Source organism: Phalacrocorax carbo, chromosome 6 (genome assembly GCF_963921805.1).
Source record: "Phalacrocorax carbo chromosome 6, bPhaCar2.1, whole genome shotgun sequence".
Classification (NCBI taxonomy): domain Eukaryota; kingdom Metazoa; phylum Chordata; class Aves; order Suliformes; family Phalacrocoracidae; genus Phalacrocorax; species Phalacrocorax carbo.
This window is the reverse complement of record NC_087518.1, coordinates 25,052,476-25,068,329: the sequence shown is the minus strand read 5'-3', so window position 1 is coordinate 25,068,329 and position 15,854 is coordinate 25,052,476. Positions and strand designations below refer to the sequence as shown.

The 15,854-nt window shown below is 39.1% G+C and overlaps 1 protein-coding gene across 4 annotated transcripts in view; it reads left to right on the top strand.

Moving 5' to 3' along the window:
• The window catches only part of FBLN2 (fibulin 2), a 118,144-nt gene that overhangs the window by 80,905 nt on the left and 21,385 nt on the right, over positions 1 to 15,854 (top strand). For all 4 annotated transcript variants that reach the window (XM_064454300.1, XM_064454299.1, XM_064454301.1 and 1 more), the window contains exons 4-8: positions 1,653 to 1,782; positions 5,919 to 6,105; positions 7,283 to 7,489; positions 10,003 to 10,119; positions 10,571 to 10,672. In XM_064454300.1, coding sequence (XP_064310370.1) covers positions 1,653 to 1,782; positions 5,919 to 6,105; positions 7,283 to 7,489; positions 10,003 to 10,119; positions 10,571 to 10,672 — 743 coding nt within the window. The remainder of the gene's footprint in view (positions 1 to 1,652; positions 1,783 to 5,918; positions 6,106 to 7,282; positions 7,490 to 10,002; positions 10,120 to 10,570; positions 10,673 to 15,854) is intronic.

Here is a 15,854-nt window from a genome sequence, read left to right as displayed (position 1 = left end):
GGTGGTAATCTCCTTCCTGTAATAAACTCAAACTACTGCTCCCTTGTTACACCTCTTCTATGCTATCCAGCGTAAAAATATTAATGTAAAGCTGACACAACAGGCCACTGGTATTGAGAAAGTTGCCAAGTGGCTGCTACTGGCTGGTTTCTACTGCAATAAGAGATATCCCTTTCTTTATTTTTTTTCTTTTGTAATTGAAGCATTAGGATGAAAGCTGTGAATTGAAAATACATTCTTCTCAGAAAAGAAAAGGTTTTGTTTCCTATGACAATTATATTTTAATGCAGTAATAATGGTATCTGATTGACAAAAGTTGTTTGCTTGCAAGTATTTCTGTTGCAGAATTGCTTTGCTATGAGGCATTGGCTGTTAAAATGCATCAACCCTCACATTGATTTCTACCAGGGCACCCAATAAGGCAGTATGCCCTGTGACAATGCATTAGCAAAAGATAGTTAGACATCAAGGTTATTCTTGGAAAAAGAAAAACTTTGCTTAATTCCTTCATGCCACCAAGTTTGCCCAGAACAGAAATTTACCCTTACTCATAATATAACATGTTATTTAATCTGAGTTTTAACACGTTCATCTGTGTCACGTATGTCCAATCTACAGGTCACATACTCAACATAGTACCCTCAAGAGAATTCTTGTGGCCTGCAGCTCTCAGCCCTCACCCTTCCTCATCATAGGGGCCCTTCCCTATCCCAGGACCAGACACACAGCCCTTCTGGGGTGCAGCTAGTCTCCATAATGCATGGATTGAGAGACAGGGTCATGGAGTAAAGCATATGGTCATGGACCATATGGTTTTTTGTCTGCCCTTTTGTATCGAATGAAAGAAGCAGATAACTCTCTGAAGGGGTGGGGGGAACATTCACTATAGACTTTAAAATAGTAGGGAAGTGTATTTTATTATTTCAATGAACACCTATTAAATTTCATTTAGGAATTTGCCATTTAGATTTTTAATCTGCATCATTTCAACCTTCAGTGAATCTTGTTAAAAAGTTTGATCTGAAGAGCCATATATAGGAAATCTATGTTCCCAAAGTACTTCATATACAGTGATCGAGTAACCCATAACCTCTCTTTGGTAACCAAAGTTAGAGGAAAGCTTAAATTCTGGGTAACAATCTGTGGGGCTATAAAGGAGAGTTTATAGGGATTTTGTGATGTGACACTTTCCTTAAGCCCTGTCCAGAGCTTCAATCCTCTGGTTGGTGAAGAAGTAAGGGTGGACACACTTGTTTCCCTTCCCCAACTTCCCAGGGAAGAATTTTTCTGTCTGTTTTCTATTTATGAAAACTTTTGAACATTTCTGAGAAGCAAAACTTGGGGAAGAAAGACTGTTGCACAAATATAGATGAGCTGTAAGGGGTACTGGTGACTATACTTTGAGAGATAGTGACCTAAACACAAGAATTCTTGAGTATTTATCAGTACATCTTTTTATTAGAAAAGAGAAAAAATATACCCTGCAAAGGTCAGTGGTACTGTCTATATTGTACTAGTATTGACACACATGTCAAAGAGACACCAAATCTGTGGAATGTGTTGTAAATCCAGTAGGTTTGGGGTTTTCTTTGCATCCCATCCTGATGTCTTCTCAATGTCAGTAAACGCTTGACCTCCACAATCCTTTGCAGAATTGCTCAGAAGCAGTGTTGCGTCTCCACCATAAAGGAGAACAGCTGCCTGGCTGGCATGATTGCTGCAAAGGAAGGAGACGCGTGTGGACCTGAGGAAAGCGACCCCTGTGGAGGATCATCATATAAGGTAAGTTGCTCTGATGCTTCTGTAAGTTTTGTTCTGAATATGAGGTGACCTCACCTCCTGGATATATCATTAGTTTATTCATACATTATTATGGAGCACAGTGAATAATAAAGTTAGAGGAATGTGGCAGGGAATTTATGCTGTTTGCTTTAGGTTTCAATTGCCTGGTGATACAGACCGTTTTAAAACTTCACAGTAATGTTGTTTTGAATTATTTCCATCTCCATTTTTAAGGTTTAACTTGCTGTATTACTTTTGCTACCTCACTTTGGAAGTAGCTGAAAAGACCATTTTAGTTTTTATGTCTATGGTGTAGAAGAATTTAGAAAATGATAGGGCAAAACTTAATCAAGCATACAATGTGAAACCTGCTACTGAACAGTTTGCTTGGCAACAGTGTTGAATTACAGCCTCATTTCTCAGTTAAGCAAAATGATGGACTAGAGGAACAAACATTTTAGATGATGACGGCAACTTTTGTTCATAAATAAAGGCAGACCATTTATGAATGGTTCAAATCACAAATCAAGAGCCACAGCCTCAGCTTGTATAGATGAGATTTGCTTTATGAGAATCAGTGGAGCCAAACCAATTTAAACCAGTTTGAAGATTCAGCATCTTGCTTACTTGCCTTGTTTTTACCAGAAGGGTATATTTCAGAATTAATTTCACTCTGATAGTAATTTACATAGCTATATCTAAGCTTAAGCACAGCTTCCGTTGTCTCAGCAGGAAACCGATTAGTTCTGTTTGTTCTTATACATCTGTGATTCTTGTGGATAATTGTTCACTGGAAAAGCAAAACATAGGGACATCTACTGCGGAGTTTAAAGTTTAATTACCTATGTCTATTAGTCATTTTCAGAACTATTATTTGCTTGGGTGTGGAGTCTACCATCAGAATAAAAAGAGAATTTGTGCGTTTGGGAGCAGACATGAATATTTCTGAAGTGTGACAGAGTTGTTATTCTTAGGTTTCCACCATGGGTCTTTTGAATGCCAGACAGAGCACAAGCTGTAGAGTAAGTCTTATCACCCATGCCATTCCTCAGGAGGAAGTGGAGAGGAAAAACTTCATTGCTCCTGTCTGAACTGAAACAAGTTAACAAGTTACACAATAGTGTTGTGGAATAGTTCCTTGTGCCAGTTCCAATGTAATGTTTTTGTTCAAGAGAAACCATGTGAAATGGTAAAATTATTGAAGGAGCAGCATTGCTCTCCTCTTTAGTTCCTAAGTCATTGCAGCTACTGGTTGAAAAAAAAATTTAAATGGGTAAATATTGAGACTGTTAAGACTTTAAGAAAGGCTTTCTAATTTCATTATAGTTAAGCATTCTTTCAGAGGTGACCTCGCAGAAAATGCTGATAGTGAATAGCAGTGTTGCCCTTGATCCACTCTGCTATTAGAGACTGCTGTGTCTGGGTGTCATAAATCAAAGTAGTTCATCTAGAATGTGGACAGATAAGTTAATTGCCCTACAGACTTTGCAAGGCGTTTATGCTGTCCTGCCAAAAGCTAAGGCTTTTACTCCCAGGTGGCAAATGTTTGTAGGTCGTCTTCAGGCATTTTAGATGTGGGGTCCTTACTTTTGGTTCAAGATGAATGCAGCAGTGCCAGTTCTTTAGATCCAGGTATTCAGCTTGTGTTCAACAGAACTTAATCTTAGGCTGATTTTACCTGTTATTTACTCTAAGGCAAAAAGCACATGCTTAGGGACTTCTTGCTAGTGGATGGAGATGCCACCATGGTAAACCTGGTTATGCTGGATTCCAGGAAAGATATTTTTGAGAGGAACATAGAAAGTTGTGCATCAAACAGTGGTTCTCAAGGCATGTTACTCAATGTTAATGTAACAGTAGTTGTATTTGTTATAAAATCAGTTGTAGAATTCTGGTGAAGTTTGAAATGTAGTTAATAGAAGATCAAGACATTCAAGTTTTTACATTTTAGAAGGAACTTTTTGACGAATAAGTTTTTCCACTGGAAAATGAGACAATTGTATTCGTCTGGAAAATATGTGAACCCAAAAGTGTGTGACTGATTTAATACTCTCTGTGATGCCTGCACGTGGGATAAATTGTGAATCAAAACTATGACTGAAAAAAGCCAAGGCGAATATTGCAATATTTTACAGCACTTCAGTAAAAACACTTATTATCCTTAACTTCTTTTATTTTGCATATTGAAGCTGAAAAAATTGTACCAAAATTAAAAATATTTACAGAAAGAGTTTTCCATTCATAAAATTTTGACCTTGGGGATTCTGGATTTGGGAAAGATGAAAATAGGATTTTTCTCTTTTCTAGCATGACCACAATCAATTATAGTTAGATTATTTTTTAATACTTCTTTTCAAAAGATGATTTAGCCCCTTTAGTATAAAAAACAATTTAGCATGTTCAGGGCCTGTACTGTAAAGTTTTCACAAACATGTATTTAGACACATAAAGGCAACTCTTTATGGCTGTACATATTTACAAATGTAAATAAAGTCTACTATTTATGATTTTTGGGGACTTTACAGATTAGAAAGCAGGGACATAAAACATGAGAAGTAGTCAGGTTCTGGGCTGAATGTGCAAGAGCTATGTTCATATTACATGTGAAATGTCCAAGAAATCCTAAAGCCACAGTGTTTTAATCTTTTTCAAGATGACTCAGCAGAAGAGTTTCTGCAGATTGAGTTGTTAGTGGACAAATTTCCCTGTCTCCCTGGTGGAGACAGACTCTGGTTTAATGTGAATGCCAGTCTAGGATTGGTAATCATGAAACATGATTCCTTTCCATTTCTATACTGTGTCCAACCCTTACAATGCTGCATCTCTTATTTGTTCTCCTCAGGTCAGAGATCTCTCTCCTAGGAAGTGAGAGCTTAGTTCAGTTTTCTTCTGTTCCATCCTTGGACTTTCTGTTGACATAGCTAACTGGTGCCAGTTTGAATTATGACCTTCATTTTATTTGTCTGATGCCTTTTCACAGACTGAATGTTTGAATAGACTGAAATCACTTCTCTTGGTTCAGAGAGGCTATTTCAGTGTAGCTGCAGACTATCAATGAGTGCTGCTGGGCTGGATGGCTTGACTATCAAAGGAGTTGCAGAGGGGAAAAGACTACATTTTATAACTATTCTGTCAGTGAAAGCATGCATATATATATAAAAATATATATATAAAAGGGATGTCAGGACACTTACATTTAAATCCATGCAGGCATCTTCAATTCACTTATGACCCCTGTATGTCTCTGTAGCAGAGACTTACAACTCCTCAGCTTCCTTGCTTGATTAGGTATCCACTATGCATACGCAGTACGGACTTTTTGAATTTGATACAATTTATCTGATGTATTTTTGTGACCTGACTGTGCAATAGATTTTTATGTGACTGAGTAAAGCACAACACAGTTTTTGTCTGCCACCTGCAGCAGAGGAGACTGCAAGAGACAACATTTCAGGGATGCCCCATTATGTCAACCTGTCAGTGAAGCTGCTGCTTAAGTGTACTCAGGAAAGAAAAGCAAGGCAAATAGCTCATCAAATATATCCTGGCCTTTTTCTAGCCACTCTCTCAGCGGGATGCTGTCCAGGACAGTTAGGTAACTAAAGGTCACAGTGGGTTTGCAAGGCAGTGCTGCATAGAGGAAAGAGTCTTTACTGACATACTGATGGAGATAAAATGCTGATGATGATCCTCATGTCCATGGAACACATCTACAATTCCTTTCACGTTGCTTTAACAGCTAACCATTTTATGAGATGTAACATGAAGAGGTATAGGTTGTTGTTTTTGGTTTTGTTTTGTGTTTTTGTTGTTTTGTTTTTTTTTAAATAATATACTAGCAATGGCTGTGTTTAAGAGCTGGAAAGAGGTGATCTGAGGCACCACTAGTTCCTTGCGTGTGAAGTTGCTGAAATCGTCACAGTGGGAGTTTGTGTTTAGCCTGGTTGCAGTTGACCCATTTGTGCAGAGATGGCAAAAACAATCAAAAGTAAAGCTTTGATATTTCCAGCTGTCTAAACCCTAAGTGCTTTTCCACTGTTAAATAAAGTGCAGATCAGTTCCAGGTGTGTATGCAGACTCACCCCTTAAGTGGACTGTATTAGATCCTTGTTACTGATAGTCTCCTCCTTTTGCAGCAATGTTGTGATTGCTGTAATCTGGGCCTGCGATTAAGGAGTGAGGGGGAAACCTGTGAGTCCAACATAAATCTGGGCTACCCCTGCAGTCATGTGATGCTGTCCTGCTGTGAAGGGGGGGATCACTTCATCCATCCAGAAATAAAAAAGCATCCTGAACCTTTGCCAACAGTGAGGCCTGAGAAGGGTAAGTGTCCACTGATGATCTGAAGATGTTGCAGATAAGGTCTCTTTCTCACACAGATACACAGGGAGGTGCTGGAAGGATTATGCTGGAAGATTCTGCATAAAGCAAATGATGAGTTTTTCAAGACAATGTAGTCCCATGGACTGTGATACCAATGAAACATCCTGGGAATAGATTTCCTATTGTACTGCTGAACACCACAGCAACTTTCTCATGGCACACTCTGGAGAAGCCCCAGAGCACTGCAAGTTTGTTTTTACTCTCTCCACATATGAACATAATGATGCTGAAGAGCTAAGTCGAATCACTGTAGCCAGAGAGGCATGACAAATCTGGAGCTTGGACAGCTATTCTTCCTTCTTCTGCCCAAGGTCGTGCTCTTTCCAGCATGTAGCCACCTGTCATGCATGAGTTGCATGGTAACCTCCTGCATATGTTAAGGGTTCAGTTTTTGTCCATTCTCTTCTCATGAACTAAATGTGTATTTTCTCTCACCAACAAATGTAAGGGTTTATTTTGATCTAGCTGAGACCTCACTGAGCAAGGAAGTTTGCGTATATGTGTTTAAGAAAAGCTTACTGAGAAACTTGCTGACCAATTAATTTTAGTATCACAGAAAGTCTTGTCAAACTTGGTCAGGAAATGAAAAGGATAGTACTTTTGCCAGTGTTTAAAAGCAGTAAGTAGGATAGCCATATCACTCTTAAGTGTGTCCTAGAATGTTTGTAATGCTAGCTACAGAAGTAGCCAATAAATTAATAGTGATGTTGAAAAGAGTTTCCAAACCAACTGGGTAATTTTTCTCCTGAAATTAGAAATTCACTGTGGTTCTTCAGTGGGGCCAATTTCAAATGGGGCTTCAATGTGTTACCTTAGTTTGCATACAATAGCAATGGTGCTAGTAGTCAGTGTGAAAGGGGAGTGTGTGACCTCCCAGCATCACCTTTTTGTCAATGGCTCCTGTAAAATGTCTGTCCCTCCAGCCTTATGGAAGGGAGGTAGTGGACCTTCAGCACAATGGCCTTATCTTCAGGAAGGGTTCGTTTGCTCTTGTTCTTAGAATAACTGTTTTGGGTAGATTTGACTGTATCTGGACTTTGTGTGAGCAAAAGCTCCATACTGTACAGTCCTAATGCCAAAACACCAGTTAGGACCCACAACAGTTGTTCTGTTCTAGTTTCAGAGACAGAAGATCACAATGAAGCTTTGTCCATCAGTAATGAAGCTGAAATGTCAAATAACCTTCCTGGAGATGACCTTGATGAATGCCTTATCTATGGTGGGGAACTCTGTCAGCATTTATGTATAAACACTGTGGGGTCCTACAAGTGTTCATGTTTTCCAGAATTCACTTTGCAAGATGATGGAACCAGCTGCTCTCCAGGTGAGAAAATGGGTAGGAAACACCATGAATGATGGTGTCTTTGTGTCACCTGCATTGATCTACCAACCTTTTCTTTAGTTTCTCTGTAGTTTCTGTGAGGTTTTTAATGGGTACTGATGCATGGACATTTTCTGTGAAAATTGGACATGTTAATAAGTGTAAAGAAGACCAACTACTTAGGAAATTTAGGCAAAAATGCCTCATTTTTGTGTGTTGGTGGCACGAGATCAGGGTGGTATTTAATATGTAAAAAACAAGACTGTTTTCACTTTTCAGAAGAGGATTTGTAAAGATTGTTAAAGAAACATCTATTCTTCTTAGAGTAATTTTGTATTTCACAGTTAGCTTGCCTTTAGATAAACTTTTCTCAGTTCAGACAGACAGCATTGCTTCCTGAACTTTGAGTTTTATCTAAAATCATTAACATTTTTCAGTGATACAAAATCTAAATATATCTAATGTGATGGAAGTCTTGAAAAGAGAGTCTATTGTGTTGTAATTGTTTTGATGTCTGGAGTTCTCCAATGGCAAGATTTCAAATCAGATAACCTGAAAAGCTGAAACCTCACATTAGTTACAAGTGCTTTCAGTTATTTAACAAGTAAAATAAACATTGTCATCCAATGACAAAATTCCTTAGACTTCAAATACTTTCTGCCCAAGCCAAACAATGAGCCTTCATTATGTCATTTTTCTCAATGTGATGTTACAGCGCTTACATCAATAATGTGCTTGACAGTGTTTCTGTGGCAGCTGTCTACTCTGTTGTTTATATTAGTATTCTGGGGAAGGACACTAATCCAAAAGAGGTGAAGAAAATGTTTCTTATTTTAGCACTGCAAGATTTGGCTTGATCGCTCACCTGGAGCATATGTGTGGTTTTGGTTTGCCTTGCTTTGCTTCTCCCATTACTAACTCCATTGAAGTGCAGATTTGTGTTAATGCATCTTGTAGCTGGGTAGTCAGTATTTCTTGGCAGATCCTCAAGACTGCAGTGCTTATGGCTGTGCCAAAAGGTTTAGAGGGATTTACAGACCTCTGTTGAGGTAGAGGATTGCAACAAGGGTAAGGGACTGCAGGCAAGACATCTGAGAAACATAGGAGGAGTGAGGTGAGGAAGGGCTTCTGCTGTCATTGTGGAATCGTGAGCCAAATTAAAGGCTGGGTGAACGAGATGGCAGGGCAGGGCACCTCACTTACTACACTTGGCTAAACCATATGTACTCTACCTGGCAATGTGATATGGTGGCCTTTTATTTCTCATTTTTCCTCTGCGTATGTGCACATCTCTGTCATGTGGTCTGTGCATGGACACCCACAACAGACAGTTTTAGATCTAATATTGTTGGTAATTTTCACTCCTGTGAAACCATTCTATGACATAATGCTTTTGTATTTGTACCTGTACCAGTACATTTCCTGTGCTTTGCTGAATGTTTTTGAATTTAACTTTTGCTTTTTAAAACATATCATCCTTTTTCATGAGGCTTGGAAGAAGTGATGTTCTTGCAGTGGCTCTGTGAGTCAAGGAGAAAGCATACACTGACAAAACTTCAGAAGCTTCTCGCTTCACTTCTCTCTTTCTGGGGAAATCACTCAGGATATGCCACAAGCATGTGTCTTGTATTCGCCTCTGTGTCATACCCCATTGTGTATCTGTGATTTTTTTTTTTTTTTTCTTAAAACGAAACCACTTCCCATACCCCAAACCCCTATTGCAATCACGCTTTGGCATTTAATGTTGTCATTGTTCAGTGACTCACACTTTGCTCCACGTGACACTCGAACTCAAATTGATAGAAATAGGACACACCCCTCTTATGGAAGAATTTAGCCTTATGGATTTAGGCTTCTGTTTTGATGGTATTGATAAGCTGGATTACTCTTATTGATGTAGCAGAACAATTCTTTTTTCTTTTTCTTTTTTTTAACTATTCTGATAACTTCAACATTACTGTTTGTTGAAAATCCTAATGACAGATAGCAGCTGTCATGTTTTCCACTTAGCTGTGTAAAAGTCATTCCAGAGTATCCTGTGCTTGTGAAGGTGAGAGTCTGCTTTTCATCTGTGTTGAAATAGGGTGTACAGAGTAAGTTTAAAGACTTGCTTTGGGTTCTGCTTTTTTTTTCATCATACACAAAATGAAAGATATAGCAGCATTAAAAAAAAAATTAACACTTTCTGTTTGATTCTTTAGGAGTTGCAATATTTTACCCTACAGAAGTTATTTTCAGCCAAGCTCCCTGACCTGTATCCATGATGTTTGTGAGTGTCTCCATTAGCAGGCAGCACTCTGTGTGTGCCTGCTGTCAGACAGCTGTTCATATCAAACAGGTGGCAGCTTCTAAAACTGACTAGTCACCTCTGTGCATAGACAGTTGCCCAGGTCACCAAAATGTTTCCTCCTCCAAACCATGATGAAGTGGAATGGATGGGACCGGGACCTTCACCATGGGGTGCCTGGTGGAGATGACACTGTCTGTGATCCATCTCTGCTTCCCTTGCCTTACAGATCCTGACAGAGGGCAGGTGACAAGGCTGGAAGCAGAAGCCACCATCCCTCCAGCAGCCTCTCTTTCTCAGCCTCTTCTCATCATGTCCTTACAAGAAGAGCAAGATAAGTGTAAAGGTATGTTGGAGATATAAACTGCAGGTGCAGATGAGTGAGGAAAGTTTAGAGAGCCCAAATAAAATTCCACACGCCCTTCACCAGTCTGATTTCAGTGCACATCCTTAATTTGTTACCTCTGGCATAAGGCTGAGGAATTATCAAGAGAAACCTGAGGTTGTAATTTGAGGCTATACTCTGATGTCAGGGTTATTACACATCCGCTATTTAGTTTAAGGTAAGCAATGCAGCTGTGCAGCATGTTATGAACAATACAGGTAGGAGTGGCACAGGTGTGTTTCTGTGTAATAGGAGGGTTTAAAGTAGTGATTAGGGCTGTCTGGATAGATTGTTTACAAATTGCATTACCTGTTGCCTAAACTGGGATTATATTTGGATGACCTGGAGGTTTGTAACTTCAGCTGATCTGTGTTGTGAATGCTAATGTATTTCACCATTTTGCTTTGTATAGATAATGGCCCCTGCAAGCACATCTGCAATATTGTGGCAGGAAATGTTGTATGCTCTTGTTTGTCTGGATATACTAAAATGACTGACGGGATTTCTTGTGAAGGTAAGTGGTTCAGGTTCACCACAGTGACATGGTTAAAACGCTTTTATATAGATCTCATTGATCTCATACCCCTAGGTGTTTCTCTAAGGGGTCCTTATTTTCAGTATTGTGAATTGCAAGTGGCAGTACAGAGACCATTTGCCAGAAGGAATACCAGGCCTGCTTCACACATAAGTCCTGAAGCGCATCTATCCAGTGTGCCTGTTACCTGGGGATTTCAGGTGAAGGCAAGGCTGGATTTGTGCTCTTTTTCTCTGACATTCCAGGCTTTTTTTACAGCCCTCTTGATCTCTCTTCCCACTACTGTTCCTCCCCAGGGTCTGTCTACTCAGCTATGGACACACAGCTTTTCTCCCTGAGAATGGGAGCAGCTAGCAGGACATGGGCATATTTGTTGTCCTGAGGAACCCCCTCAGAGCTACAGCTCTGCCCTGTCACCCATTTTGTTTGTTTTTATTTCTGCTTGTCTTGAAATCCTGAATCCAGTAAGGCTTCACTGCTAGGAAGAATGTGCTGTTGTGAGCTGATACAGCTCCATGCGTTTCATTTGCCACCGAAACTCAGGCCTGCGCAATGATGAACAGTGAATTTCAAAGCTGCAGCATGATCATTCATGTTATATAAATTTTAGATGGACATGTCTTGGTAGAGACGAAGGATATGTTTACCCAGGAAAGACTTGGGGGTCGGAAACAATGCCCTGTGGCATACCTGAGTTATAAATCTGTAAGAATGGGAGCAATAACAGCCAGCAGTGAAATGCAAGAGAAGGTTCTGATATTCAGAATTGCTCACAAGTGATCCACATCTGTCCTAATCTCAGATCATATTGAATAACAAATCATTTTTATGAAATTCCAGATAGTTTGTGAAGAAAATGGGAATTCAATATCACCACATAAGACACTGTGCATTGCTTACACAAGTGTGGTGGAAGCTAATTTGACTAATTAATGTCAGAATCAAAAGCAGCATTTCAGCATTTCAAGGCAATAATTTTCCCACAGGAGGTGAAAACATGCAGAAATGTCAGTGGAAGTAGTGAGTTTAAATTGTAGCAAGGGACATTTATAATCTGCATTAAAGTATTTGATGGTAAGGGTAGTGGTGCACTGGAAGAGGTTTCTTGCAAAGAGTGTGTGTTGCATCTGTGTGACTGTCCGTTTTAAGAATGTCTCTTTCTGGAATGGCAAAAGCATAGGGGTGCGAGCAAGGACTAGGTAATCTCCAAGGGTTTATTCCAGCCCTATTTTCAGTGTAACGCTGTATATATTATAGCATGGTGCTGATGTGGTAGCTCGAACGCACTTCATTTAGAGATCTCCATCATGAAAGAAGTGTTTCATTTCACAAATTGTTTAATAGAATTCTGCTTTTCCCTTTTGGTTGCAACATGTTGATATAGATTTGGATGAGTGCCTTGCAGGTCCTCACGCTTGTTCCAGGGGTCAATTATGTGTGAACACTTTGGGATCACTCTACTGTGTCAACCACAGAGTGATCTGCGCAGAGGGCTTTATACTCAGCAGGCATAGACAATGTGTTGGTAAGATGATAGGTATAAGCTGTTTACCACAGCATCATAATTCTTCATGCTCTGCGATGCATTTAAACCATTTGTGCTAAAAGGCTCTCTGGCCATCTTTGCAAATGTCATTTCAATATGAGTTAGTAAAAAACACATGTGCACCATTTGCTCAGCCACTTAACATCATGAGTTGTATGCTATTTGGCATTTTCCCTAGCAGTTCATTCTCGGCATACATATAACTTTGCTCAAAAGTCATAAAAGTTCATAGGTATGATGACCACAGCAGTACTGATGACTATTAAACTGAACTAACAAAACATAGCAGTTGATCTCTCTGGACACGGCAATACTGCCAGATCCCCAGACATCATGGAACAACCAAACTTCATAAATACAACTCAAGAAATCTGCATAATTCTGGGCAGTGGAAAAGATCCATTCCAAAGTGATGGAATCTTAAAATTCAGATTAGTCCTTTGTTGATTCTGGCACAAATTTCTTTGTGTAAAAGTCAAAGATGCATCATAATTCTGCTGTCTCATCCCTGCTATTTAAGGTCATATAAGAAGGCAATCTATTTTTACAAGTGTATTATGAGGATTTAATTTGCTTCAAAAAGCCAAAGGTGGAGCTTATGAAACAGTTTCTATTTGGGATACTTTTATAGAGGCTGGTTTAGGAGGCACCTGAGCTGCAGCAGTCTTGTGTCGCAACACCTGGAAAAATGGAGCACCTGGAGACCTGTAGTCATTAATGAAAGCAGCAATGCCTGTGACTATAATGTCATGCATGAATACATTCGCCTTCTTCCACTCCTGTCCTTCTCCCTACACTTAGAATGTTATTTTTCTGACCATCACAGCTTTGGTTTTGTTCCTATCTTTTAAAGCTCTATGATCTCGTCTTATTAATATGCATCATATGGTATAAGGGCATGAGCAGGAAAGTTTATACGTCATAGTTTAGAGCAGAAATGTGATTTACTATCTTCTGGGTTTTCCTTAAATTGTCAAAATTGGATTTTTTAAAAAAATATTATTATTTATTTTGAAATCAGAGATACTGGTGAGCTTGGAAAACTAATGAAATTAATTAGTTTAAATTAAATGGCTGAGAGAACACCTCTGGAAAGAAGGATGCTTTTACAGAGGAAATACCAGATTGTGAGATGGAAGATGGTATTTGTAGTTGGCCACAGTCTGCATGATGTGTTTCATGGCTTTTGTGGAGCCTGCTGCATGTACCACGCTTCTGAAAATAATGTAAGTGAGCAGATGAAGGAACTGCCTCACCTTGCTTTCTGCTTCTGAAAATCTTGCCATTTAATCCCCTGGTGTTTTTCCTGGACTGTGCAGTAGGGATATATCTATCCTTTTCTACATCTCCCAGGAGTGTTTTGAAACTAAATTAATGCGTGTTTGTCAGCAGCTTTGGCAGAAGGTGCTATAGAAGATGCCAAATGCTTCCTTATATTCACTTTCTTCCTCTCCTGTCTTCTACCCCATGACATTTTAACAGAGTTTTATTGCGACTGATATAAGATAAACCTCAGGCATTGCTAATAAAATGAAAGATACAACTCTCATTTGAAAAGCTAAAAGATCCTCCTCTCCCTCACTAAATAACAAATCTCTATTTCTCTAATGCAAGTCAGGTTTTTACAGGTACCCTTGTAAATGATCTAGAAAACTTCAAATTTCTCTTCCTTTTTGGATAGATATACCCTGTGTTCTCCCTGCTTATATACAGCTCTGCTCTGCGTGTGGTGCCTGGAAAACACTTACCATATTTAAAGTTTTTCCTACTTTTCTAGTGAAGGAGGAAAGCCACAAGCATAGTGTTTTGTTCAACTGCCTTGTTGCAGCCGTATTCACCTAAGGTATCCTTTTCCAGCTTAACTGCTTTTGTGTTTCATCTTGAGCTATCTCAAACACCATGAGGAAAGCTTTGGTAACTTGTTTGCAAGTGATTGTTGTTTTAATGATGTTACCCTTTGCATATTTTGGGGATGGAGGAACAATCTTTGCACAGCAACAAAACATCTGATAACCTCTTATCTGTTGAATTTCCTTTAGTCAAACTGTGGAAGATTATAATTCCAGGTGCATTGGAGAGCAGATATCCAGAGCTCCTGAAAGCCAACCATGCACAATGAAGAGTCACCAGCTGTTTAAATAGCTTGCATGCACCAGCTTTGTGTAACTTGGCAAACAGATGTTAAAATGTCTTTAGTCTTGAAAGCTCCATGTTCTCCAGAGATAGAGTCCAGTTGGATGTTTTTAATGTGGATTGCTTTACTTGATGACTTTCAGGCAAAGTTATTACCAACATCCACATGCATACTGATGGGAGACTACTTTGCTACTTTGCTACTCCCGTGTAAAATTTCCCTCCCACTAGACTAAGCAGTAAGCGGTCATTTTATTGCTGAACTGTAGGAACTGTGTGTGAGCACAGGATGGGTGGTTGCAAAATACCAATGGGTCTAAATTAACAGATGTATTCCATAAACTGAGTTGAGCTAAAGTAATTTGAAGAGAAAAAAAAAAAAAGAGAAACTGCAGATGCAGGACAAAAAAAAGTCTGCATTCACTTTTTTGTAAAATGTGCATAAAAATCAATTTTTAATGTCAAAGTATGTATTGAAAAAATAGCCCTAGGTAAATGTTGATATTACTTTGCAGAGATGTCAGCTTCTTAGATGCAACAGATATGCTCAGGGACCATGTATATATGTTGATGTTGTCGTCAACAATTTCAGGAGAAAAAAAAAAAGAGAGATTACATGATTGCATTTCATTCTGTTTTTTACTGACATAAAGTGAGGAATGTTGTTGCCACACACATAGACTTAGTAGATTTCCCCAAAATTGTGTGACTTGTTTTTAATATATTACTGAATTATTTTTCCTCTTATTCCTGTTTTTTTTTTTTTTATAGATACAATCTTGCCCTACCTCACAGTCTTAGTTGTGTTGGATGAAAACTACAGCTCGTTCAATGCTGGGAATTAACTTTGTTTCAAACTGAAAAAGTAACTCATATTTTTTGTATCCTAGTAGTCTGTCAAGCATTTCACTGGCTTGTTGAGTTGGTTTCCAGTACTGAAGAGAGACAATTTATGGGCACTCTTGATTTTATGAACAGTCAACAGGGAGGGAAAAAGGAGAGAGATGTCCTGTTTTATAAAATGTATTTGGTCCTCACTCCCCTCTACCTTGTGCCATAATATTAGAGCAAAATGATACTACGTACAGGCTGGGATAAACAGAGCTAGCACAGGAGCTCATTTGCTGCCCCAGCACAAACTGGGACCATATTCCAAAAGATGCCTTTTCCCACCTTCATGCTTATGCTAAGGGACACTGTTTTCCGACAGGCATTGATATTGAGAGCAACGACATGGACAGATGGGAACTCATGAGAAAGATGCTGCAAGTCTTTTGAGATCACTTTGTGGCATGACCATTTATGAATTTGTTTAGAAAAATGAACAAAAAAGGGCATGTCTGTTTAATAAAATGAAAAGGGAACTTTGGTGGGCTGGCAACTGGCCTGATATCAGAGATGGAGATTCATGCCCATAAGACAGAGCAGAGCTTTGCATACTGCTTGGCTCATAGTTTAAGCTTTGCCTCTCAGCCCAGATCA